Raw genomic sequence first — 27,259 nt, 5'->3', positions numbered from 1 at the left:
ACGTTGTGGCAGAGGAATAAAAACAAATAGTTTATGGATTGTCTGAGATTACAGTTTGCTGATGTTTGTTGTTTTTTCCCAGCATGTTCTGGAAAACTACATTTACTAGCATGTTCATGTATTTGTTGTCAACAATTCTGTCAAATCTTAAGTTACTGTACAAAAAAAAGAGAAAAGATTTCTTTTTTCCTTTTTATAAATTTATATGTATTTATGTATATGGACTTTTAGTTAAACAAACTGTCCTGGACACACACACCTCATCTATCTGGATTGTCTGTCCAGGACACACACACCTCATCTATCTGGATTGTCTGTCCTGGACACACACACCTCATCTATCTGGATTGTCTGTCCTGAACACACACACCTCATCTATCTGGATTGTCTGTCCAGGACACACACACCTCATCTATCTGGATTGTCTGTCCTGGACACACACACCTCATCTATCTGGATTGTCTGTCCAGGACACACACACCTCATCTATCTGGATTGTCTGTCCTGGACACACACACCTCATCTATCTGGATTGTCTGTCCAGGACACACACACCTCATCTATCTGGATTGTCTGTCCTGGACACACACACCTCATCTATCTGGATTGTCTGTCCAGGACAAATTATTTTTTAGTGGTTTATGAGAGATAGATTTCATTTCATTTCAACATATTTTTCATGCATATATCCAATTAAGGTTCAACTTCAAGCATGCTGTCCTGGGCACACACCTCAGCTATCTGGGCGTCTGTCCAGGATAGTGGGTTAGTTGTTAGTGGTTAGTGAGAAAGACGAGGGTGTAGTGGTCTTACACCTACCCAATGAGTCGTTAAAATTTGCTCTGTGTGGGAGCCAATACCGGGCTGTGAACCCTATACCTACCAACTGTATGTCCGATGGGATAACCACGACACCACCGAGGCCGGTTTGAGAGATACATGTATAATGTAATGATGTAATGGTGCTTTTATACTTCCTCACTGAGCCATTAAAACTCACTCTTGCTGGGAGCTGTTACTGGGGTATGAACTCAGTACCTACCAGCCTTAAGGCCGATGGTTTAACCAAAACATCACTGAGGCAAATCAACATGGTTCTTAATTCTTGTGCTGTTTGTATGCCATTGCTATTACCATATATCTTCGCCTGTACATCGATCTCGGCTATAAAAGAAAGAAATGTTTTATTTAATGACGTACTCAACACATTTTATTTACGGTTATATGGCGTCAGACATATGGTTAAGGACCACACAGATTTCGGGAGGAAACCTGCTGTCGCCACTACATGGGCTACTCTTTCCGATTAGCAGCAAGGGATCTTTTATTTGCGCTTCCCACAGGCAGGATAGCACAAACCATGGCCTTTGTTGAACCAGTTATGGATCACTGGTCGGTGCAAGTGGTTTACATCTACCCATTGAGCCTTGCGGAGCACTCACTCAGGGTTTGGAGTCTGTATCTGGATTAAAAATCCCATGCCTCGGCTGGGATCCGAACCCAGTACCTACCAGCCTGTAGACCGATGGCCTAACCACAACGCCACCGAGGCCGGTATCTCGGCTATAAGTAGAGACCCTAATTTCAAGCCCTGAAAACATAATTTGTTTTATTGACCCATTTATAAGTCGATACATGAAACACGGCCTACAGATGTCAGAGTATTTCTTATTTTCAAAAAATTAAAATTTTTAACAAGAGAACATTATTTTTGATAGCTATTATGTGTATGGGGAAGACTAAATGACATGTGGTGTTTGTTTACTTGCAGGTTACCTGGTGATCAGTGATGATAACATGTTTGAAACAACGAGCAACACCACAAAGTCAATCCTACATCAACGACAGCTTCTGACTGACATGAGTAAGTATATCTTAGGGCTACCCCCGGTTACACTGGCATAGTTGTGGTTATCGTATTGGTTACCTGAAATGGTAGTTTATCCTGCAACCACTGTTTCTATTGACAGGTTATGATGACGGATAAAGCAAAATCATATACATATAGCAGCAGGATATGACTTTCGATGTCACTCATGTGACGTCACATTCATAGCTACATTACAAAATCACTCATTTGACCTCTAGAATGTAGCTGAAATAACAGAAATAATAGCTTTTCCCCTTAATTTTTACTGTCTGCAGGGTAAAGATAATAACTAGTTAATGACGTAGGATATCAGCTTTATTCTGTTCAGGCCGAATGGGAAATTCACAGGATAATGCCGATATCCAACGTCATTAACTCGAATCGGCACAAAGGTGACCATAACTTGAAGTCTGTGCCTATATAAATTGCTTTAGTAACATTGTGCGACTTGAACTTTGGCTTTTATTCTATTATGGGTTATCCAGTTGCTCATCGAAATGCACTTACTTATAACATGCACATAGTCTTGTCTTCTCTTGTTACTCCACGAAACTACTTGTAATCTTGCTTATCAACTTATCAAGTTCAGTTGATTAAATTTTAATTCAGCCATGGACGTCAAAAACATGATAACTGGCTTCTAAACACAGAGAATTATAAACTAGCTACATTTTGTCACATCAAAAAGTTTTGTTTTTAAAATTTAATTCTTATATAAATTGTTGAATATTGAATGGCCATAGTTTAAAAATGTGCTGTTGAAAGCATCATTAAACTTTGTTAGGAAAAGAATGGAATAAATTCCACCCATTAGTCCAAAGGGAGAGGACTATAGGTTTCATTTCTGTATATCTGTCTCTCTGTCTGTCCTACCAGACTTTTTCAAAAATGTGATTTATCCATTTTTCATAAAGTTATGACCTTTTATCTTATAAGATACAAGCATTTGTTTCCCAGACTGTTTTCTGCAATGCCTCAAGATATTGAACTGAAATTTTGCATGTAGCTTTTTCATACACTGTTACAGATAACTTTAACTTTCAAGGCGATTTACCCATGTTTCACATAGATATGACCCTTGAACATAGGAGATATGAACATTTGTTATTCTCTGAATGCTTGTTTATGTATAAAGATAGTGATATAGTGAAACATAGTTGTACCAAATTGGTGAACTCTTGTCAAAGAAATAACCTTGTTTGAAAAGGGGGCGGGACGTAGCTCGGTGGTAAAGCACTCGCTTGATGCGTGGTTGGTTTGGGATCGATCCCCATCAGTGGGCCCATTTGGCTATTTCTCACCCCATCCAGTGCACCACAACTGGTACATTAAAGGCCATGGTATGTGCTATCCTGTCTATGGGATGGTGCATATAAAAGATCCCTTGCTGCTAATCGAAAAGAGTAGCCCATAAAGTGGCGACAGCGGATTTCCTTTCTCAATATCTGTGTGGTCCTTGACCATATGTCTAATGCCATATAACCATAAATAAAATGTGTTGAGTGCGTTGTTAAATAAATCATTTCCTTCCTTCCTTCCTTCCTTGTTTGAAAAAGGGAAATAACCCTTTTTTAAATTGGGAAGTTTGTTGAAAAGGGGAAATAACTCTGGTCATCTGAGGAGGATCGTCCCAGTGACTTATCCTAATGTGTAGAAGCTCTGCCTCTATAATACTTCTCACTACCGGCCTCAGTGGTGTCATGGCTAAGCCATTGGACATAAGGCTGGTAGGTACTGGGTTCGCAGCCCGGTACCGGCTTCCACCCAGAGTGAGATTTAACGACTCAGTGGGTAGGTGTAAGATCACTACACCCTCTTCTCTCTCACTATATAACCACTAATAACTAACAACTAACCCACTGTCCTGGACATACAGCCCAGATAGTTTAGATGTGTGCCTAGGACAGTGTGCTTGAACTGTAATTGGATATAGGCACGGAAATAAGTTGAAATGAGATGACACTTCTCACTCGTTTAAAATACATTTGCTAATTATTTATGGCATTGTCTTTCAAGTTTCAGTTTGACCCGTCATGAATGTGTGCCGTTTTCCCAGTGCTTCTTGTTTCCTCATTTTCAAATTGCTGCTAAACCATCTCATTGATTTTACATAAGCTCTGATGACTAACCGATTAAGCTGTCTCTGCTCTCCTTGTCGGGTCCAGGAAGCGGCCAGATTGTAAATCCAACTCATTTATTATGGCTGCTGGTTATTGGTCTAGCCTTTCATTTCCACTGATAGATCTAGAACCAACAGCTCCATGTCTAAGACTCCTGTTGTGTTATCAATTAACTTGACAAGGAGAGGCGGCCATAGTGAGGCACTGCATTATCGTTATGGCAACCTAACCGCACCCAGTGACTGGTTCACCTTTCAACATATCACTGTAGATCTAGATCCATAAGACCATTAGCTTTAATTAAATCATCAGTATATCACATTTTCCAGTCACCTGCAAGATATAACCAATATTTAATAATATAAATTTGCATAGATAATGTACTATTTTACCTGGGGGGGTTTTCAGTTTTTTGTTTGTTTGGGTTTGTTTTTGTTTGGGGTTTTTTTTTTGGGGGGGGGGGTGTATTTGGTTGTGTATTTTGTTTTTATTTTATTATTTTATTAATATTTTGTTGGTAGATTGGAGTGGGTGGGGGTAGGGCATTTATATAGCAGTGCTTCTAGAATATGTTAGTACGATGCCTGTGGCAAGTGTTTTTCATGGTAGGGTTAGTAAAACGTTTATTCCATCATCGACAGCGAGTAAAAAAAGAAGAAAGAAAGAACAAAAAAAAAAAAAGAGAGAGAGACAGAGAAGAAAACGAAAAAACATCCCTAATCCTCAACAGAAATGTCACCATTTTGTTCACCAAGCTCATATCAGAATCTAATTATCATCAATATATACCTTGTAAAAATGTATCTACTTCGCAGTTTAATTTTATTCATATCTAAGCCGAATAGGCAAAAACAATTTCTAAGAAACACAGCCATGTTGACACTGGTACTTGGTGATGTGCACTGGTGGTGTAATGCTAACGGTTACCAATCAAGTACCCCACAAAATTAATTTTCATTCCTGATAATGTTAACATTTTTTAATGAAACTGATCTAAACAACATATTAATCTTCTTGGGCAGTATACAAATTGTGGTACAAATTACAAATTACATGTTAATTATTATTAAAGTGCTTTGGACATATTTGTTTGTTTGTTTGTTTTGTTTTGTTTTTTCACCTTTTAGTTTTTTGGTACAAATTTACTGTCATTACGGATTTTGAAAATCACTGATCCCATGGCTAGTGGATTTTTTAAAAACTCTACAAGCCCTGGATAGCATTTTTAAGGTCATTGAAACATATGCACTGAACCTGTTTTAATTACTTAAAACATTTGTTTTAATACACCAGCATATAATTTACAACCATAAAGGAATATGTGCAAAAATAATATGTACATATATATATATACACACACACACAATGAAACTCCTCTAAACCAGACACCCTCAGAACCAAGTAAAACATCCGGTTTTAGGAGGTATCCAGTTTAGAGATGTTCTCTTCTGTACAGATTTTTTTGTTTGTTTTTTTCACAGGGGCCCAAAATTTCGATGTCATCCGGTTTGCCACATATAGAACAGCTTGTAAGATCCGCTTCATACAGAAGAAAACTAACTGTGAGTCATCAAGAACGTTTTATTTCAGTTTGTAAGAGAAAGACAAATTACAAGACATTGTTTAATCATTTCAATGCAACTTTATTAAAACTATACTAGTGTTTAATGCTTTGTTTTGATGGATGGAGAATCATTTATGATAGCAAGCTTATTAAAACTGTATTTATGTTTGGCAGTAGGAAATAATGTTACAGGATGGAATAGTGAAATTGTGGCTTTAAAATGTGTTAAATGTGCAAATGAAGTTGTGTGAAAAGATGTAAAGGTTTACAGTTATGTATTTATAGTCACACCTGTAAGGAGCAGCCACTTGAAGAAATGTAAAAATGTTTTCTTAAAGACAGATGAATTCTTAATACGGGTTAGTTGCTAAATACTGCCGGCCTCGGTGGTGTCATGGTTAAGCCATTGGACATAAGGCTGGTAGGTACTGGGTTCGCAGCCCGGTACCGGCTCCCAGAATGAGTTTTAATGACGCAAGATGCCATCTAAAGCCAAGTGTCTGCGTAACACAATTTTGACTATGGGCACTTGAATAATGATAATTAAATTAACAATGTGGTTTTCACTATATATCAACGTGTGTCTATATATATAACCAAATTTAAGAAAGATGATCATTACATATTTATTTTAGACATGTTTACGTCTTAAACACTTTATAAATTGTTAAATATACATAGCTGTTTAGGAAAGTGACATCTGACTGAGTATCGTTTTGTAAATTCTGACCATTGTGTTAATATGAACAGTAAAAGTATAATATACACATGTAGGTTAATACAGGCCATAGGATTTCTAATTACATGGGAAACACTTTTTCGTATCCGTGCCTTGTGATCATGGGAACTCATTGGAAACTGTGTTTAAAAAATAATTATATATATATATTATTTTCGTTGAATAGTCGTACTCAATATAATTATAATGGGAAACGAAATTTCGGTTCCATGATTTTACAGACATGCTACCGACACAGTACCAGAAATTATCGTTTCGGTGAAACCTGAGGGCCTGTTATTATGAATGTTACATTGTTTTTAGTGCATCTTGTTGACATCTGGAATGTGATTGAGGCGTTTCGTGAGAATGGTCTCAACATGGTGGAGCCGAGTTTTGAACTCAACACCACGAGAATAGAGTCTCTGTTGACGACCATCTTTACTCAGCTCAACAAGCGTCTGCCAATCAACCAACAGATCGCTGCCGAACAATCAACGAGTTTGCTGCTCAACTGGTTACTAAGTGCCTATGACAGGTGAGTTTCCAAGTCTAAATACCTGTATACCTGTCTGATCAAATGATTATTAAGTGCCTATGACAGGTGAGTTTCCAAGTCTAAATACCTGTATACCTGTCTGATCAAATGATTATTAAGTGCCTATGACAGGTGAGTTTCCAAGTCTAAATAACTGTACACCTGTCTGATCAAATGATTATTAAGTGCCTATGTCAGGTGAGTTTCCAAGTCTAAATACCTATACACCTGCCTGATCAAATGATTATTAAGTGCCTATTACAGGTGAATTTCCAAGTCTAACTGTACACCTGTCAAATCAAATGATTATTAAGTGCCTATGACAGGTGAGTCTCCAAGTCTAAATACCTGTATACCTGTCAGATCAAATGATTATTAAGTACCTATGTCAGGTGAGTTTCAAAGTCTAAATACCTGTACACCTGTCTGAGCAAATGATTATTAAGTGTCTGTGACAGATGAGTTTCCAAGTCTAAATACCTGTACACCTGTCAGAACAAATGATTATTAAGCGCCTATGTCATGTGAATTTCCAAGTCTAAATAACTGTACACCTGTCAAATCAAATGATTATTAAGCGCCTATGTCATGTGAATTTCCAAGTCTAAATAACTGTACACCTGTCAAATCAAATGATTATTAAGTGCCTATGACAGGTGAAAGTCTCCAAGTCTAAATACCTGTATACACCTGTCAGAACAAATGGTTATTAAGTGCCTATGACAGATGTGTTTCCAAGTCTAAATACCTGTACACCTATCAGATCAAATGATTATTAAGTACATATACCTATGTCAGGTGAGTTTCAAAGTCTAGATACCTGTACACCTGTACACCTAATAATAACAATATACATTTTTGCATAGACAGAACATGCTATGGCTTTTGATATAACAGTTGTGGGGATTTGATTGTTGCAGATTTGGTGACATACAAACTATAATGGTCAGTTAAATACATATAACAAACTGAAAATCTGATGTAACTCTTCTGAAAGAGAGAAAGAAATGTTTTATTTTTAAAAAAGTTTGTTTTATTTAATGACACCACTAGAGCACATTAGAGGAAACTGGCTACATTTTTCCACAAGGGATTTTTATATGCACTTTCCCACAGACAGGAAAGATTATACCACGGCCTTTGATCAGTTGTGGTGCACTGTTTGGAACGAGAAAAAACCCCAGTCATTTGAATGGATCCACCGAGGTGGTTCGATCCTATGATGCAAGCACCCGAGGCGAGTGCTCAACCGACTGAGCTAAATCCTGCCCCCCTTATTTAAAAATGCTTGCCTTACATTTTATTTGTGGTTATACATGTATGGCATCAGACATATTATTAAGGACCTCACAGATAATGTGAGAAGAAACTAACTCCAACCACTCTATGGGCTGTTATTTTATGACTAGCAGCAACAGATCTTTTATATGCACCATCCCACAGACAGGATAGTACACACCACAGCCTTTGTTACACCAGGTTTTGAGAACTAGCTGGAACGTGAAATAGCCCAGTGGACCCACTAGACTGACTGAGCATCAGGCGAGCGCTTGACCATTGGGCTATGGCCCTCTCTCGTTGAATGAAGGAAATGTTTTATTTAACGACGCACTCAACACATTTTATTTACGGTTATATGGCATCAGACATATGGTTAAGGACCATACAGATATTGAGGGAGGAAACACGCTGTCGCCACTTCATGGGCTACTCTTTTCAGTTAACAGCAAGGGATCTTTTATATGCACCATCCTATAGACAGGATAGCACATATCACGGCCTTTGATGTACCAGTCGTGGTGCACTGGCTGGAGCGAGAAATAGCCCAATGGGCCCACTGACGGGGATCAATCCCAAACTGACTGTGCATTAAGCGAGCACTTTACCACTGGGCTACATTTTGCCCCTTCTCATTGAATGAAGGCAGATGATACAGACATCCTGGTATTTTGTGTGCTATCCAACAGACATGCTGTTATTATGTAATCTGATAATAAAATTCTCTATCACTAATGAGTGCTTTAACTAATCACTGGATGAGATACTCAAATTATAAACTGAGCTGTACATTTGTACTGGTCCACGTTCAAACAATAGAGAAATCAATTTCCTTTCTTTTCTTCTTAGCAATGTTTTTGTAGAAAATATCATGTCGTAAATCAAAGTGTTATGTGTTAGTGATGTAGAAAAGTAATGTTTCAGTATTTATTCTTTAATCTAAATGTAGATTAAAGGAAGTAGCCCCCCCCCCCCCCCCAGTTTCCCTGACTAAAATGCGTGCATACATGTGAGAGAACTTGGCGAAGTTTGTGCTACAATTGTCATGACACATTTTGTTTAAGTATTAAATCAATACAATTTGTGTGAAACGAAATGAGTTGGCAAAGGGCAAATTTCAGTGGCCGTTTTAACTTCAGCATTCGACTACATTTTTAGAATATTACATCACAGATTTAATGGAACCATTTAAGAATAGGCTTAATGTGTTATACCGGCCTCGGTGGCATCGTGGTTAGGCCATCGGTCTACATGCTGGTAGGTACTGGGTTTGGATCCCAGTCGAGGCATGGGATTTTTAATCCAGATACCAACTCCAAACCCTGAGTGAGTGCTCCGCAAGGCTCAATGGGTTGGTGTAAACTATTCGCACCGACCAGTGATCCATAACTGGTTCAACAAAGGCCATGGTTTGTGCTATCCTGCCTGTGGGAAGCGCAAATAAAAGATCCCTTGCTGCCTGTCATAAAAGAGTTGCCTATGTGGTGACAGCAGGTTTCCTCTAAAAAACAGTGTCAGAATGACCATATGTTTGACGTCCAATAGCCGATGATAAGATAATAAATCAATGTGCTCTAGTGGCGTCGTTAAATAAAAAACAAACTTTACTTTTACTTTAATGTATTATCTACTTTTAATAAGCAGCCTCCCGCTTTGGAATACACGTGTATAATGAACGCCTTACATGTATACTTAACTATTGTAAATTCATGTATTTCAGAAGTAGTGTTTAAAAAATAATATGAAGTTGCTTTATGCTTTGAAAATATGAAAATGTTAGTGTCTTGAATGATATAAAAATGAGGCTGTCAAACAATAAAAAAAATCACATGCAGTAAACCTTAAGCAGTTTATTTCATTATAGGTAGTGTATCCGAATAAATATATACAATAAAGAACAAAAGTTAAAGTTTGTTTTGTTTAATGACACCACATTGATTTATTAATCGGTTACTGGATGTCAAACATTTGGTAATTTTGACATTAGAGAGAAAACCTGCTACATTTTTTCATTAGTAGCTAGGGATCTTTTATATGCACCATCCCACAGACAGGATAGCACATACCATGGCCTTTGATATAAAAATTGTCAACATTTACTGAAGATTTGAAGTACGCGATTAAGTAATGCATATGACAAAAAGTTTGTCCATTTTGTCAAATTTTCCGAAAATATGGGGAGATGTATTTACTCTCAGTCTTGAAAAAAAAACTATTTTGTCTTGGAAAAAATCTGGAAATGGTCTGGAATTTTTTTGTTTCTAAGGTGTATGAACCCTGATGGTGTTTCACGTTACCAGGGAATTACCAAATGCCAAGCAAGTCAAGAACAGTATAGTACTGTTTTTCTCTACAAAATCTCATCAAACAAAATCACCACTTAATAAATGTTGATAAATTGTATTATTTAAATAGGCAGTACAATAAGCCAGCTGTATGAAAGTAAAACAGTTTTTTCTTTTTAACGACACCACTAGAGCACATTGATTAATTAATCATCGGCTACTGGATGTCAAACATTTGGTAATTCTAACTCGTAATCATCAGAGGAAACCCGCTACATTTTTCCTAATACAGCAAGGTATCTTTTATATGTACTTTCCCACTGAGAGAAAAGCACATTCCACAGCCGTGACCAGTTGTGGTTCGATCCTGCAATGCAAGCACTGCGAGCGAATACTCAACCGGCTGAGCTAAATCTCGCCCCGAAAGTATATGTGTTTGTAAAGGAATTTTATAGGAATAATAATGGAAATATGTGTGCCATGACCAGGCCCATATTTTGTGGTAACCTGCAAAGTGCTTGTTTCAATATCTTCAGTACATAAAAAAAAAAGAAACATGAATATTTTACTCAATAATCATCATGAATGTGTTTTTAATTTAAAAAATAATGATTTATCTCTTAGTGTTATAAATAATTGAATATATTTCCTATGAGATTTTTGTAATCTATGACTGTTGTTTTCTTCTATTTATTGCAGTAGAAATACAGGGAGACTGCGAACATTTACTATAAAAGTATGTCTGTCCCACCTGTGTGCCGGAAAGCTTATGGATAAACTCAGGTGTAAGTAATTAAATCTGTTAGGAGATTAACTAATTTTTGCCTTTACAACCATGAGGTTAAGCAGTTACGTGACATATTAGGTTTGACTGCATGCGTAACTCCTTGAAACACCAAACTGGCATAACGGTAAAGCAAGCATTACACAAACATCAAACAAAGATCTACTTTAGTAAAGTTCTGGTCAGTTTTGTTTTTAGAGAGTTAGAAAAGATAGACTTTCGGAAACTTGTTCCATAAATTTCACATGGCCTTTATACTTATTATTATCACTCCACCAGGCGAAGTAGTGCGAGAAATTAGCATTCACTTTGTCTATATGCTAGGTCAGGTCATAGGACTTAAGGTGCGCATTCAGAACAAGCTGTTGTAGCGTACACCTATCATGGGTGCAGGTGTTGACTTGGGCCAGCTCCTTTCATCCAGAACAGGAAAGGGTTTGGGGTAGGTGGGAGAAGGGTGGGGGCACTTGTGGTGCTATGGAATTGTGAATGTCCTGTAGGCTTAAGTCCAAAACAGTAAAGATTTGCAGTTTTCATGAAGTAATTTGGTGCTTTTGGAACGGTTCATTGAAAATAAACTTAAGCTAGTTTAAGAATTTTAACTTTGTCTAATTCTATATTATACTGTATTGAACAATTCATTTACACCCCTCTATATGGGCTGTGTTTGTATTTGAGGGACTGGAACAAATAATGGTTTTAAAAAATTTAAATATTGAACTCATTTAGAATTTCAGAAACTTGTTCCTTAAATTTCATATGGCCTTTATGCTCATGTAATAATCTATGCAGATGAGAATACATTATTATCACTCCACCAGGTAGGATAGTGTGAGATTTGATAACAAAAAACATATTAGCAATCATGTCCTTGCATCTTCAAATATGTTCCCTGCAGTAGAACAGAGTTTTGAATGCACACGATTTGCTTTTCTTCCCACAGATATCTTTACACAGTTGTCGGACTCTAGTGGTTACTTGATCTGGTCTCGGTTTGAAGAATACCTCCATGATCTTCTGATGCTGCCCACTGCTGTCTTCGAAGGACCTTCATTCGGTTACAATGAAACGGCCGCACGAAGCTGCTTTGACCCGGTTTGTTCAATTTTCTCTGTGTAAACAAATGAAAAGTTAATTTCCAAAATTCAGTATATGCCAATTTCCAATTTTGGAGTTAATAGTGATGGTATTATGATGTTAGGAGTTAACTTTGACGGTATTCTGATGTTAGGAGTTAACTTTGAAGGTATTCAGATGTTAGGCGTTAACTTTGAAGGTATTCAGATGTTAGGCGTTAACTTTGAAGGTATTCTAATGTTAGTACAAGTCAGCAATACAACAATAAAGCTTCTGTCAAAATGCAATCTATTCCCATTGAATAGGAACTTAAAACTGTGCTTTGTGTGATATACAGTACATAATGTTGCAGCAAAAACCTAGTTTTTTCGAAATGACGTAAATGATTGCATCACATTTTGGAAATAAACTCTTCAAATACAGATAAATGAGTTATCAGTTATTATCAAGTTGATGTCCTGGGCCTTAACATAGCACATTCTGGGGCAATAAACTATTTTTAAAAAACCCAAAAAAACTACAAAAACTTTTATGTTCTCGGTGAAATTATTGACCATGTCCATACATTTCTCAATATTATGAAAGCATTTTGTTTTGTTAATTTTCACACGAAATCAGTTTTAAACAATGATTGTATAAAATAACATTTTAGTACAATTTTAACATGGAAATAAAGATGCATAAATGCAGACTCTCCTTAAAATATGTGGCGATGTCATTTTGTCATGGATGATTGAATTGCAGTAAACAACAAGCTGTAGTGTGTGTGTGTGGTATAATGCCTACAGACTTAACATTGCTTCTGTATTAACCGTTTCAGAACTGTCGTATCAATGTGAATGACTTCCTCAATGTACTCATGTGTGATCCTGGACCTCAGTGTCTGATGTGGCTTCCAGTCCTCGTCAGAATGGCTCACGTTGAAAATGGTGAGACCTGTGTACTACTACTGCATTGATATTTTATACTCATTAGTTATGTCTGTATAAACTATACCACCTGCCTGTGCAAACCCACTCCCCAATTTTTTATTGAAAATTACACTCTGTGAAAAAAACCCATATCTGTGAGTGTAGTGGTATCAGATCTAATTTAAAGCATGTATGTTGGAATCCAAGCCTAAATATTTGAAAGCAATCCACAAGAATTCTCTGAAACCAAACATATTCTCTAAGAAAAACTTTATCAGAAGTGTTGGTATAATAAATTTCTGTGATATATACTATCTCTATATATACATTTGTATCTTATTGGAAGGAATAGTCAACGTAACGGAAACAAAGTGCTCCAATTCAGGTATTTAATGCAGTATTTGACTAAAGGGTAATTGGGTGGTTGATGCCATTTTCGTGGTGTCTTTGTTAATTCTATGGGGCAGGACATATCCCAGTGGTAAAGTGCTCACTTGATGCATGGTCAGGTTGGGATCATGGCTATTTCTTGTTCCAGCCAGTGCACCACGACTGGTATTTCAAAGGCTGTGGTATGTGCTATCCTGTCTATGGGATGGTGCATATAAAAGATTCCTTGTTACTAATGGAAAAAATGTAGCAGATTTCCTCTCTGAGACTATATGTCAAAATGACCAACTGTTTGACATCCAATAGCCGATGATTAATAAATCAATGTGCTCTAATGGTGTCGTTAAACAAACTTCGTTAATTCTATTAATTTTAACTTGTACTTACATGCAGTTACGGTATAAGCACACCATCCTGGGCACATGCCTCAGCCATTAGGACTGTCTGTCCAGGATATTGGATTAATAAGTCAGTGTAGTGGACGTATACATTCGCACTGAGCCATTATAACACTCAGGGTGGGAGTCTGTACCAGGATGTGAGCCAGCCTTAAGTCTGATAGCTTAACCTCTAAACCACAGAAGCTGATGTGTCTTGTTTATAAACTGTGAGCTGGGGTACATTGTTCGTTATGGATATTACCATATTGACTGTTAAAAAAGTTAAACTGATTGAGAAAGAGCAGGTATGTTAAGGTTAAGAACATAACAAACCAGAATAGAGAGGTTTGATGACATACCAATTTTAGCAAACAAAACTGAGTATTGACTTTCCTTGTGGTTGTTTTTGGGGTGACTTTGGTTCATAGAAACCACTGACTGGTGGTCTTGAATGAAATAAAGATCTGTTCTGTTCTCTAATGTTTATTATACTTTACTGTTCAAATGGGGAATCTAAACAGAAGATTTTAACATTTTTAAGAAACGATGAAGAGTTATTTCCCTTATACTGAAAATTTAGTGAAATACCAGTCTGAATGCTAGTTGACTTTCCAGCACAATTACTGCATGACAAGAAAGTTAACTTAATAGCAGTTCAGGCCTTCCAGTGATTTTACATTTCGTTAAAGTTTCTCTAATCATTTAGTTTATGTTTTTAATTGAAGGAAGCAGAGATTACAAGTGACTCTCCATAATGAATGTTAAATAACATTCTTACATAATTGATCAGAGTAACTGCAGTTATTAGAGAGTTATTTGCTGTCACTGTAATTTACATTACTTCTTGAAATTGATAGCTATTTGTAATAATTATCAATTACATCTTACTTAATCGATAAAGATGACTATTGTTGTTAGAGAGTTATTTTGTAATACATGTAGTTTAAAAACATTCTGGAACATTCACTTCTATCATTAATTTATGTATTATATATGTAACTAAATGTTTGGGTATGTGCTATGGAATTGAATGCAACTACAGTCAATAGAGGGTATGGAAAATATGGGTTACGTTTAGGGTTCGGGTTAAGAAAATAATACAGTAATGAGTCATTAATTTTGTCAAAATGTTAACTTAAAAAAAACAATTGCAAAAAAAAAAAAATGGGTATGATGGTGCCATACCCATTTTACCCTCTGGCAGAAAACTGGTAATCATTGAAACACATTGTGAAATAAGTAGCTTATTTTATATTCATAATATTTGATATATTGCATTGTTATTTCTATTTTCCTAACATTCTAGTGTTGCACTATCTGATCGACCATTATTATTATTTTACATTTCAGTGTTGCACCCGGTGCTGTGTGAAGGCTGTCACCGTCAGTCGTTCACTGGGTTCCGCTACAAGTGTCAGCGTTGTTTCAACTACAACCTGTGTCAGGACTGCTTCTGGCGCGGTCGGACATCAGGCAACCACCACATCGACCATGAAATGAAGGAACACGCATCTTATGTGAGTAGCACTGATTTTTTTTGTTTTTACAGATGTGAAGCAAATTATAATTTTTTCATATACTGATGGGAAAAAAAGGGATAACACAAACAGTAACAGTAAGAACAAATAGTGGCTACTCCAAAACCCTCAGTCCATAGTGTCAGCAAATAGTGGCTGCATCAAAACCCTCAGTCCATAGTGTCATCAAATAGTGGCTGCAGCAAAACCCTCAGTTCATAGTGTCATCAAATAGTGGCTGCACCAAAACCCTCAGTCCATAGTGTCATCAAATAGTGGCTGCACCAAAACCCTCAGTCCATAGTGTCATCAAATAGTGGCTGCATCAAAACCCTCAGTCCATAGTGTCAGCAAATAGTGGCTGCACCAAAACCCTCAGTCCATAGTGTCATCAAATAGTGGCTGCAGCAAAACCCTCAGTCCATAGTGTCAGCAAATAGTGGCTGCATCAAAACCCTCAGTCCATAGTGTCAGCAAATAGTGGCTACTCCAAAACCCTCAGTCCATAGTGTCAGCAAATAGTGACTACTCCAAAACCCTCAGTCCATAGTGTCAGCAAATAGTGACTACTCCAAAACCCTCAGTCCATAGTGTCAGCAAATAGTAGCTACTACAAAACCCTCAGTCCATAGTGTCAGCAAATAGTGGCTACTCCAAAACCCTCAGTCCATAGTGTCAGCAAATAGTGGCTGCATCAAAACCCTCAGTCCTTAGTGTCAGCAAATAGTAGCTACTCCAAAACCCTCAGTCCATAGTGTCAGCAAATAGTAGCTACTCCAAAACCCTCAGTCCATAGTGTCAGCAAATAGTGGCTACTCCAAAACCCTCAGTCCATAGAGTCAGCAAATAGTGACTACTCCAAAACCCTCAGTCCATAGTGTCAGCAAATAGTGGCTACTCCAAAACCCTCAGTCCATAGTGTCAGCAAATAGTGACTACTCCAAAATCCTCAGTCCATAGTGTCAGCAAATAGTGACTACTCCAAAACCCTCAGTCCATAGTGTCAGCAAATAGTGGCTGCATCAAAACCCTCAGTCCATAGTGTCAGCAAATAGTGGCTACTCCAAAACCCTCAGTCCATAGTGTCATCAAATAGTGGCTGCATCAAAACCCTCAGTCCATAGTGTCATCAAATAGTGGCTGCATCAAAACCCTCAGTCGATAGTGTCATCAAATAGTGGCTGCATCAAAACCCTCAGTCCATAGTGTCATCAAATAGTGGCTGCATCAAAACCCTCAGTCCATAGTGTCATCAAATAGTGACTGCATCAAAACCCTCAATCCATAGTGTCAGCAAATAGTGACTGCATCAAAACCCTCAGTCCATAGTGTCAGCAAATAGTGACTGCATCAAAACCCTCAGTCCATAGTGTCAGCAAATAGTGACTGCATCAAAACCCTCAGTCCATAGTGTCAGCAAATAGTGACTGCATCGAAACCCTCAGTCCATAGTGTCATCAAATAGTGACTGCATCAAAACCCTCAGTCGATAGTGTCATCAAATAGTGGCTGCATCAAAACCCTCAGTCCATAGTGTCATCAAATAGTGGCTGCATCAAAACCCTCAGTCCATAGTGTCATCAAATAGTGGCTGCATCAAAACCCTCAGTCCATAGTGTCATCAAATAGTGACTGCATCAAAACCCTCAATCCATAGTGTCATCAAATAGTGACTGCAACCAAAACCCTCAGTCCATAGTGTCAGCAAATAGTGACTGCATCGAAACCCTCAATCCATAGTGTCAGCAAATAGTGACTGCATCAAAACCCTCAGTCCATAGTGTCAGCAAATAGTGACTGCATCAAAACCCTCAGTCCATAGTGTCAGCAAATAGTGACTGCATCAAACCCTCAGTCCATAGTGTCAGCAAATAGTGACTGCATCAAAAACCCTCAGTCCATAGTGTCAGCAAATACCATATAGTGACTACTCCAAAACCCTCAGTCCATAGTGTCAGCAAATAGTGACTGCATCAAAACCCTCAGTCCATAGTGTCAGCAAATAGTGACTGACTACAAACCCCTTAATCCATAGTGTCAGCAAATAGTGACTGCATCAAAACCCTCAGTCCATAGTGTCAGCATATAGTGACTACTCCAAAACCCTCAGTCCATAGTGTCAGCAAATAGTGACTGCATCAAAACCCTCAATCCATAGTGTCAGCAAATAGTGACTGCATCAAAACCCTCAGTCCACAGTGTCAGCATATAGTGACTGCAACCAAAACCCTCAGTCCATAGTGTCAGCAAATAGTGACTGCAACCAAAACCCTCAGTCGATGGTGTCATCAAATAGTGGCTGCATCAAAACCCTCAGTCCATAGTGTCAGCAAATAGTGACTGCAACCAAAACCCTCAGTCCATAGTGTCAGCAAATAGTGACTGCATCGAAACCCTCAGTCCATAGTGTCAGCAAATAGTGACTGCATCGAAACCCTCAGTCCATAGTGTCAGCAAATAGTGACTGCATCGAAACCCTCAATCCATAGTGTCAGCAAATAGTGACTGCATCAAAACCCTCAGTCCATAGTGTCATCAAATAGTGGCTGCATCAAAACCCTCAGTCGATAGTGTCATCAAATAGTGGCTGCATCAAAACCCTCAGTCCATAGTGTCATCAAATAGTGGCTGCATCAAAACCCTCAGTCCATAGTGTCATCAAATAGTGGCTGCATCAAAACCCTCAGTCGATAGTGTCATCAAATAGTGGCTGCATCAAAACCCTCAGTCCATAGTGTCATCAAATAGTGGCTGCATCAAAACCCTCAGTCCATAGTGTCATCAAATAGTGGCTGCATCAAAACCCTCAGTTGATAGTGTCATCAAATAGTGGCTGCATCAAAACCCTCAGTCCATAGTGTCATCAAATAGTGACTGCATCAAAACCCTCAATCCATAGTGTCAGCAAATAGTGACTGCAACCAAAACCCTCAGTCCATAGTGTCAGCAAATAGTGACTGCATCGAAACCCTCAGTCCATAGTGTCAGCAAATAGTGGCTGCATCAAAACCCTCAGTCCATAGTGTCAGCAAATAGAGACTGACTACAAACCCCTTAATCCATAGTGTCAGCAAATAGTGACTGCATCAAAACCCTCAGTCCATAGTGTCAGCATATAGTGACTACTCCAAAACCCTCAGTCCATAGTGTCAGCAAATAGTGACTGCAACCAAAACCCTCAATCCATAGTGTCAGCAAATAGTGACTGCAACCAAGACCCTCAGTCCATAGTGTCAGCAAATAGTGACTGCATCAAACCCCTCAGTCCATAGTGTCAGCAAATAGTGACTGACTACAAACACCTCAATCCATAGTGTCAGCAAATAGTGACTGACTACAAACCCCTCAGTCCATAGTGTCAGCAAATAGTGACGGACTACAAACCCCTCAGTCCATAGTGCCAGCAAATAGTGACCGACTACAAACCCCTCAGTCCATAGTGTCAGCAAATAGTGACCGACTACAAAACCCTCAATCCATAGTGTCAGCAAATAGTGAACGACTACAAATCCCTCATTCCATAGTGTCAGCAAATAGTGACTGACTACAAAACCCTCAATCCATAGTCCAGCAAATAGTGACTGACTACAAATCCCTCAATCCATAGTGTCAGCAAATAGTGACATACTACAAACCCCTTAATCCATAGTGTCAGCAAATAGTGACCGACTACAAACCCCTCAGTCCATAGTGTCAGCAAATAGTGACTGACTACAAAACCCTCAATCCATAATGTCAGCAAATAGTGACTGACTACAAAACCCTCAATCCATAGTGTCAGCAAATAGTGACTGCATCAAACCCCTCAGTCCATAGTGTCAGCAAATAGTGACTGCAACCATCCATAGTGTCAGCAAATAGTGATTGCAATAAACTCCCCAATCCATAGTGTCAGAAGTTGATCTTGTCGATCCCCGTTGGTGGGCCCATTGGACTATTTCTCATTCCATCCAGTGCACCACGACTGGCATATCAACGGCTGTGGTACGTACTACCCTGTCTGTGGGATGGTGCATATAAAAGATTCCTTGCTGCTAATCAAAAAGAGTAGCTCATGAAGTGGCGACAGCAGGTTTTCTCTCTCAATATCTGTATGGTCCTTAACCATATGTCTAATGTCATATAACTAAATAAAATGAGTTGGTGTGTCATTAAATAAAACATTTCCTTCCTGTTACTGACAGGACATTACTATGTTGGTAGTAAATAAAATGTGGTCTGCAATTCCATATGTTCCATTATTTCATTCCATCGGTATATTTTCACAATACTAATAAATAATTGACTTGAGGCTGTTGCTTCTTTCATTAATATAATTGTAGATAATATTTTAGTGACCAGCTTTTTGCAATATGTAAAAAAACAAAAAAAACTTGCAGTTACACTTGTCACAGTTAATAATTTTGTAAATACCATCTGAAAGTTTTCACTTCTTCAGTTTAAAAAAAAAAGGAAGGAAATGGTTTATTTAATGACACACTCAACACATTTTATTTATGGTTATATGGCGTTGGATATATGATTAAGGACCACACAGATATTGAGGGAGAAAACCCGCTGTCGCCACTTCATGGGTTACTCTTTTCGATTAGCAGCAAGGAATCCCATAGACAGGATAGCACATACCATGGCCTTTGATGTACCAGTCGTGATGCACTGGCTGGACCCACTGACAGGGATCGATTCCAAAATGACTGCGCATCAAGCTAGCGCTTTACCACTGGGCTGCGTCTCGCCCCGTATATGAGAGGTGTGGGATATGGCTCAGTCGGTAGAGCACTCATCTGAGGTGCTTGGTTTAAAGGATCAAATCTCTTCAGTGGAATCGTTTTCTAATGACGTTTTTCCACGTCCTAACCAGTATTGCACAGCTGGTCTATCAAAAGCCATGGTATGTGTGGTCCTGTCTGGAAAGTGCATATAAATGGTTTCTTGTTGCCAATGGAAAAATGTAGCAGGTTTCCTCTAAAGACTACATTTGTATGTATCAACAAGTTATCAAATGTTTGACATCCAATAGCTGATGAGGAATAAATCAACGTACTCTAGTAATGTCGTTAAGCAAAACAAATTTATATAAGAATGGCCATAAACAGGCATCGAAATAAGCATTGTGTCTGGTAACCCATTTACAGGTTACCACAAAATATAGCCTGGTAACCCATAGGTTACCACAACTATATGAAAGTTAGAACTGAATTCCTATTACTACTACTTTTAACGCCCTTGTATGTGTGCCAGATGATTATTGTAGTATACATGTATTTATGATTCATTCTTTATCTTATCACTGTTCTTAATGTATTACATATAATTCTTTACAAGTATGTGACTCATATTTAATAACTGAACAAATGAATAAATAAATTGATGAAAATAAAAATGTTCTGTTTTCTATTTTCTCGTATTTTTATCATACAACAATGAAAGATAATAATAATTCTGAAATTGTATCGGTACGCGCGAACGTCGGTACGAGAAATGAAATCCGGAAGTAAATTTATCTAGTGGGCGCTGCTTAAACGTGGAAACCGAAACCGATGTGTATTAACTTGCTCATATACAACTGATGTTTTGAGCATGTCTGTCGCGGGTCCGGTCTGACCTGACCCGCGACAGAAGCTTAATCGTGGATTGCCGAAACTGCTTACAATTGCACAAACATCGGTGCAATTTCATACGAGAAAACTAAACGCGGAAGTAAATTCATCTAGTGGACGCTGCTTAAACGCGGAATAAACTATAATTCCTTGCAATTGCACAAGTGCATGCGGACATCGATGCAATTCCTTACGAGAATATGAAACGCAGAAGACCGGAATGCATTGTCTGGTTTACGTTCAGAAACTAAATACCGTTCTCGACTTTTTTTTACATGTGGTAACCTTCTGGTAACCTGAACGACCGTTCTCGACTTATTTCGATGCCTGCATAAACTGTTTTCAATCAGGTCATTTGATTGAATTAGGACAAAGTGTTATTTTTTAATTTATTTATGGTGTACAAAAAAAGAAGGTTCCATGAAGTAGCACTTAAGTGTCGATCACTTTTTGTAAGTATTTATACAGGAAATAAAATCTATATTCTATTATGTTTTCATGGTTTGGGTTTCTTCTTTTCAGAAGTCTCAAGCCAAGCAGATTGGTCACTCTATACGCAAGTCTTTCCAGTGTACTCCAACACGATCAAACCAAAAAGTTCCCCATTTTCCAGAGGCTCCAGAAAAGACAATAGATCTGTCATATATTGTGTGAGTATTCTTTTCTCTCTCTCTCTCTCTCTCTCTCTCTCTCTCTCTCTCTCTCTTTTTTTTCTTCAGGAGTGGATCCAGAATTTTATAAAGGCGAGGGTCACAAAATTCTCTAAAGGGCAATTTGAGTTTGAAGGGTGGTTGGCGTGCGCTACAACAGTTTGCTCTGAATGTGCACGTAGAGCCCTATGATCTGACCTGACCTGAAGGGTGGTTTTAAATAAAGATGTTCCGAGGCGTGTTTTCAGTGCAATTTAGTTTTGGATGATGAATTTAAAGTCATTAAAAAGGGGCACTTCAAATGGGTAGGGTGAGATCATCAGACCCTGTGACCCCTCTCTGGATCGGGGCAGGATGTAGCCCAGTGGTAAAGCGTTCGCTTGATCCCCGTCAGTGGACCCATTCGGCTAGTTCTAGTTCCAACCAGTGCTCCACAACTAGTTTAACAAAGGCTGTGGTATGTACTATCCTGTCTGTGGGATGGTGCATATAAAAGATCCATTGCTGCTAATCGAAAAGAGTTGCCCATGAAGTGGCGACAGCAGGTTTTCTCTCTTAATATCTGTGTGGTCCTTAACCATATGTCCGACGCCATATAACCGTAAATAAAATGTGTTGAGTGCATCATTAAATAAAACATTTCCTTCCTCTCTGGATCTGCCAATGCACTTTCTTTAGTTTTTTATTTACTTTATTATTCTCAAAAAGGTTGTAGGTGGCATATAAATGGTGTGGTCAAAATGTTTTTTTCATTTTCTTTCAAATGTTTGCTTAAAGGTAGACTAAACTCCAACAAGAGCCTTATGTGTTGGAAAGATGCATACCCGGACCACCAACACATACTGACACTTTAACAAATGAAAAACGCATAATTTTAGATTTAATAATTTTTTTTATTATTCCTGCTAACTGGAGGAAGCCAGTTTCTTTTGTTTTTGTGATGTCCGGTGGTATAGCTTGGGGTGAAGTAACATCAGCTCCGTCTAATTTCTCTATTATGCACAGTGTAAACAAATGTTCTAATTTACGACAAAGCGCTTCGCTTTCATCAACCTGACTTGTAAAACAACACAAATGACTTGAAAGTATAATAAACTATTTAACTAAATATATTTCAATTTGCATCAATATAATGAAATGGAGTTATAGTAATTTTTTCTTTTAAAAAATCCAAAGAAAAAATGCATATTATTAGGCCTATTGGTAGAATACATCTTAGCAAAAATTACCACTCACGATACCCAAGTGATAATTTTCTTTTTGGGGGGGACTATGTAATAGACCTCTTTCACATTCCCATTGCGCATGTGCGCGAAGAGTACCGTCCCTTGCCGAATTGGACGGTATCGAGGTTATATACAAATTGGGGGGAATGATCGACAGTTGTCATGAGCGTCGTGAGTAGCTTCGTAGGAGCTGTGAATCTCTAGCGATTAACGTACATATTTTATATAAGATGTTAAAATGGCTGCGAAAAACGGTCTACTAAAGTTTACATCGGAATGGTTTAAGACCAAAAGCAGTGAAACATTAACTTAGACGAAGTCTCTGGAACCGCCTGTCAAGGGTACCAACGCAAAATTAAAAGATTCATACAATAAAATTAACTTTAGTGGAATGTGTTTGCTACTTTTAATAAATTAGAATTATAGTTAAATATTCACGCGGATTTCCAGTGATGTTTAGTTCTCCACATGTATCAGTATTTAAAATTTAATAAAATATGCCTCCCTTTCCCCCTAAAAACCCCAACAAAACCCCTAACTCACATAGACCTTTATCACAGCTCTATTTTCCCCCTTATCGTTTCATTAAAAAAAGACAGTCATACAACTACTAATCAATGTTACATGTCTATCCACAAAATATTTATTTATGTATTTATTTATTTACTTACTTACTTATTTATTTATCTTATTTTATTTTATTTATTATTTTATTTTCACTATCATTTATATCAGATACATACAACTTCACTTGAAATAATATCTGATATTTACGAAGTTTTAAAACATATATGAGCCGTCACACGCGAAAAACTACAACTTAGCATGGCACCAGAAACCGAGTAAACATAGCTCAAAGTTTGAAGTCACATGTAAATGCGGAAATAAAAGTTGACATGCTCTTTGTGTTGTTTGTTTTGAAGAATTTAGAAGATGACATCTTCTTCTTTACATGAAGATCAGTTTGAAGTAAACATATATCTGTATGTACAATAGTGTTTGGTTACTATTTTGTATTTTGTACCTGAGAACATTGGTCAAGATCGTTACGATACCATTAGTACTTTGATACACATTTACAAGCATAGGGAGAAGTATATCGATATGGTATGCAAGTATCACACGTTTTTATAACGTACATGATTATACATAACATAAGTTCAGCAACTTTTCCAGAGTGGTAGACCCATGCAACCCGATATGATCCTAATTTGATGTTTGGTCTAACTTATGAATTATGTATATGACTTCAGGTCCGTAGCCAGCATGATTAGTGGGGGGTGTGTGTGTGTGTGTGTGTGTGTGTCAAAATTTCATATAAACGGAACTCATCAAACGCAAAGGCCGACGGGAGGGGGTGGAGGGGCCCCCAGATTTATATATACACACACACATATATATATATATAACCCCTTGCCAAACAATGAGATGACGCTGGTTACACTCGAGAATAATACACGATCTTTTGTTGCGAAATATACGCTAACGAGTTGCATTAAGTTGTGGTATGTATGTAAAATGGTCTGGTCACAGAGTCACGACAAGAAACCGTTTGTTTTTAGTCGTACCAATGTATTTATAATAAATGATACATGGCATACTTCTCATACAAACAGGATAGCATACACAACGTCCTATGATGGGTCATTGATTGGGACGGGAAATAATCAAAACGGGCCCACTGAGGAGGATCGAACCTTTAGCAATTGGAACCTCAAACAGACGTTCTTGCTACGTTATCCTGGTCATTTGGGGACAAGGACTTTTATATGTAAAATCCGATTATTTTTTTCCATTTGAGCGGAACTCTCAATCCTGCGTGTTAATCATGTTAAATACAATAAATATCTGCATATATACACGTGCGCACACATTAATATTATTTCAGCCCATATCCGATATTTATTGCGTACGAATCCGAACCGATGGTTTGTCAGGCGTTAACAACCAAATATTTTTTATTTCGTGATAAGCAATAATTCACAAATGTCTCCAATAAGTCTTGTTGGATTTCGACAGAATTTTCGGGTTCCCTACCAATAGAATAATTAATAATGGACATATTCACATTCCTATTGTGTGGCCTCCCTTTGTCTATGCCCCCCAACTTGTCCACAGGTCTATTTTTGCGAGATCTCGCGTAAGTTCGCGGTTTGCGTCCTCGAGTTACACTGCAACGGGCACATGCACAGTGGAATGTGAAAGAGGTCTATTGGTCAGTTTTGTGATTTTAGATGGGAAAGTCTACTTAATCAAGGGTTTTACAGAATTACTTACAGTAATAAAGCAGCAGGACGGCTGGTAAGGTCCATTACGATTTGAGGTTATCATACAATACCCTGTGATCTTAATAAAAGAGGCACGTCTTTTTAGTGTCTGGGGACTGTCTAAATATACACCAGCCAATCAAGAACCACAGGTACAGGCCATGGAAAGAAAAGACCAATTAATCAAGAAAACACTCCGACTATTATTTCAGTACGTGGGTTAATTTATATACAAAACATAATGCAGTTATTTCAACACTTTGACAAGGGTGGTTTATTTTGTATTGAAAAATAAACCACATATACACGATGCTATGTTACTGGGATGGATATTATTACAGAACATTGCGATGCATCTGCAAAAATCAGGTATGTTTTGTTTCTTCAGTTCGAACACTAATTCTTGACGTGACACGTTAGGTATTACATAACCACCAGCTCGCCAGAGAGCGTATTCACTGGGATGGTACAAAATGGCTGCGCCCATTATATATAATAGCCGTGACATTTAACCGTTTTATTAATTAACTATGCGATTATACTTGTTGATATTAAGCAATAATGTGCATTATGTATCGTTGAATATGCATACCAGTCCAAAAGCCTTGCTTTAGCATTCCTTTAAATGGAAATACTTCTGCATAATGTGCATGTTAAAATAATATTTCATGGTGTACATTTAAAAAGTTGTTATCCATTTCCTAGCTGTTATTATTTATGATCCTTTTTACATTTATTGTATACATGTTCATTCATGTGGATGAATATCATTTATTCTTTGTTAACATGCATCTAATGACCTGATTTGTGACTGTCCGGAGGCTGTTGGTAAAACGTTTGTACTTGTGTTGTTTATTTCCAGCCCACCGACACCTGTTCCTCTACACAATGGATTTCCTGAACACCCCATCATCACCTCCACGGCAGAAGTGTCTTCCCTAGAAAGCAGCACCATGTCCAGGAGGTATGCAATTTTATGCTTAATTTTTATATTCTCAACTGCAGTGGGTATAGCCGTAAAATGCAGTAGAGTAATTAGGTATATACTATCAAATGTTGAACAGGTCATATGCCAAATAATGCTGTAGGGGGTGCATATGTCATCAAGTGCTGCTGGAGGCATATGCTATCAAATGTTGAACAAGTCATATGTCACATGCTGCATATGGGTGGGGTGGGGGTGTGTGCATATGTTATCAAATTCTGCATGGGTATATGCCATCAAATATTACAGAGGGAATATACCATCAATTGCTGATAGATGGAATGATCAAATGCCACAGAGGCATATAGCATCAGATTCTACAATGGGATGTTTGATCAAATGCTGCAGGTTGGATACATCATTTAATGCAGCAAGGATGACATAATTATATTAGTAGGCGTGTTTGCTCCATATGTCTGTGTGTAAAATGAATTCCACTGAAACAGAGGCACTGTGAACACATTTCACCTTTGACCTATCCCCATTTTAAACAACTTTGTAAAAATATGTTTAAATTCTTGTTATACCACAAGTTTTAAGTTACAGTTATATGTTTTGCCCAGCTATTGAATATGCTATAATAGGATTCTTCAAAACTTCTGCAAATGAATATTTGGTATTTGTATTGTATTTTGTTTTTTGATGTGGGGAGGGGAACATTGGAGTTCTTAAGACAATTTAAAGGTAAATGTTTGTGTATGATAAATTTCATACTCAATACAAAATTTAGTATTTACAGTGAAACCTGTCTAAACCGAATCATATTAGGGACCTAATTTTTATCCTACTTAGACAGGATCCAATGTTTCGAGGGTCACATTTCAGAATTAAGAAAATTTGGGGCCATCAAACCTGGCCGGTTTTGATAGGATTCCACTTTGTTCAGAGTCCCATTTTAGACAGGTTCCACTGCATATATCAACCTTTGCGAATGAGTGTATGGAGTTTGGTTACAATTTGCTATTTTTATGTTGTTGCACACTCCTGACAATTTAATCTATCCTTAAGCAAATGACAAATGCTAATTTTAGTGTTAGACAGAGAATGGATCCTCACAGATAGTGGACCTAAGGGTCCTACACTCCACTGTGGAATAACA

General features: G+C 37.8%; 1 protein-coding gene across 1 annotated transcript in view; it reads left to right on the top strand.

The window, feature by feature from the left end:
• The window catches only part of LOC121374904 (dystrobrevin beta-like), a 153,821-nt gene that overhangs the window by 29,907 nt on the left and 96,655 nt on the right, over positions 1-27,259 (top strand). The window contains exons 2-10 of the mRNA XM_041502030.1: positions 1,772-1,864; positions 5,472-5,552; positions 6,597-6,810; positions 11,073-11,158; positions 12,101-12,252; positions 13,055-13,163; positions 15,266-15,432; positions 21,555-21,682; positions 26,038-26,139. Of these exons, the coding sequence (XP_041357964.1) occupies positions 1,772-1,864; positions 5,472-5,552; positions 6,597-6,810; positions 11,073-11,158; positions 12,101-12,252; positions 13,055-13,163; positions 15,266-15,432; positions 21,555-21,682; positions 26,038-26,139 (1,132 nt within the window). The remainder of the gene's footprint in view (positions 1-1,771; positions 1,865-5,471; positions 5,553-6,596; positions 6,811-11,072; positions 11,159-12,100; positions 12,253-13,054; positions 13,164-15,265; positions 15,433-21,554; positions 21,683-26,037; positions 26,140-27,259) is intronic.

This window comes from Gigantopelta aegis, chromosome 6 (genome assembly GCF_016097555.1).
Source record: "Gigantopelta aegis isolate Gae_Host chromosome 6, Gae_host_genome, whole genome shotgun sequence".
In the NCBI taxonomy this organism is placed as follows: domain Eukaryota; kingdom Metazoa; phylum Mollusca; class Gastropoda; order Neomphalida; family Peltospiridae; genus Gigantopelta; species Gigantopelta aegis.
The sequence above is the reverse complement of the archived record's forward strand: the minus strand, read 5'-3'. Positions and strand labels throughout refer to the sequence as shown.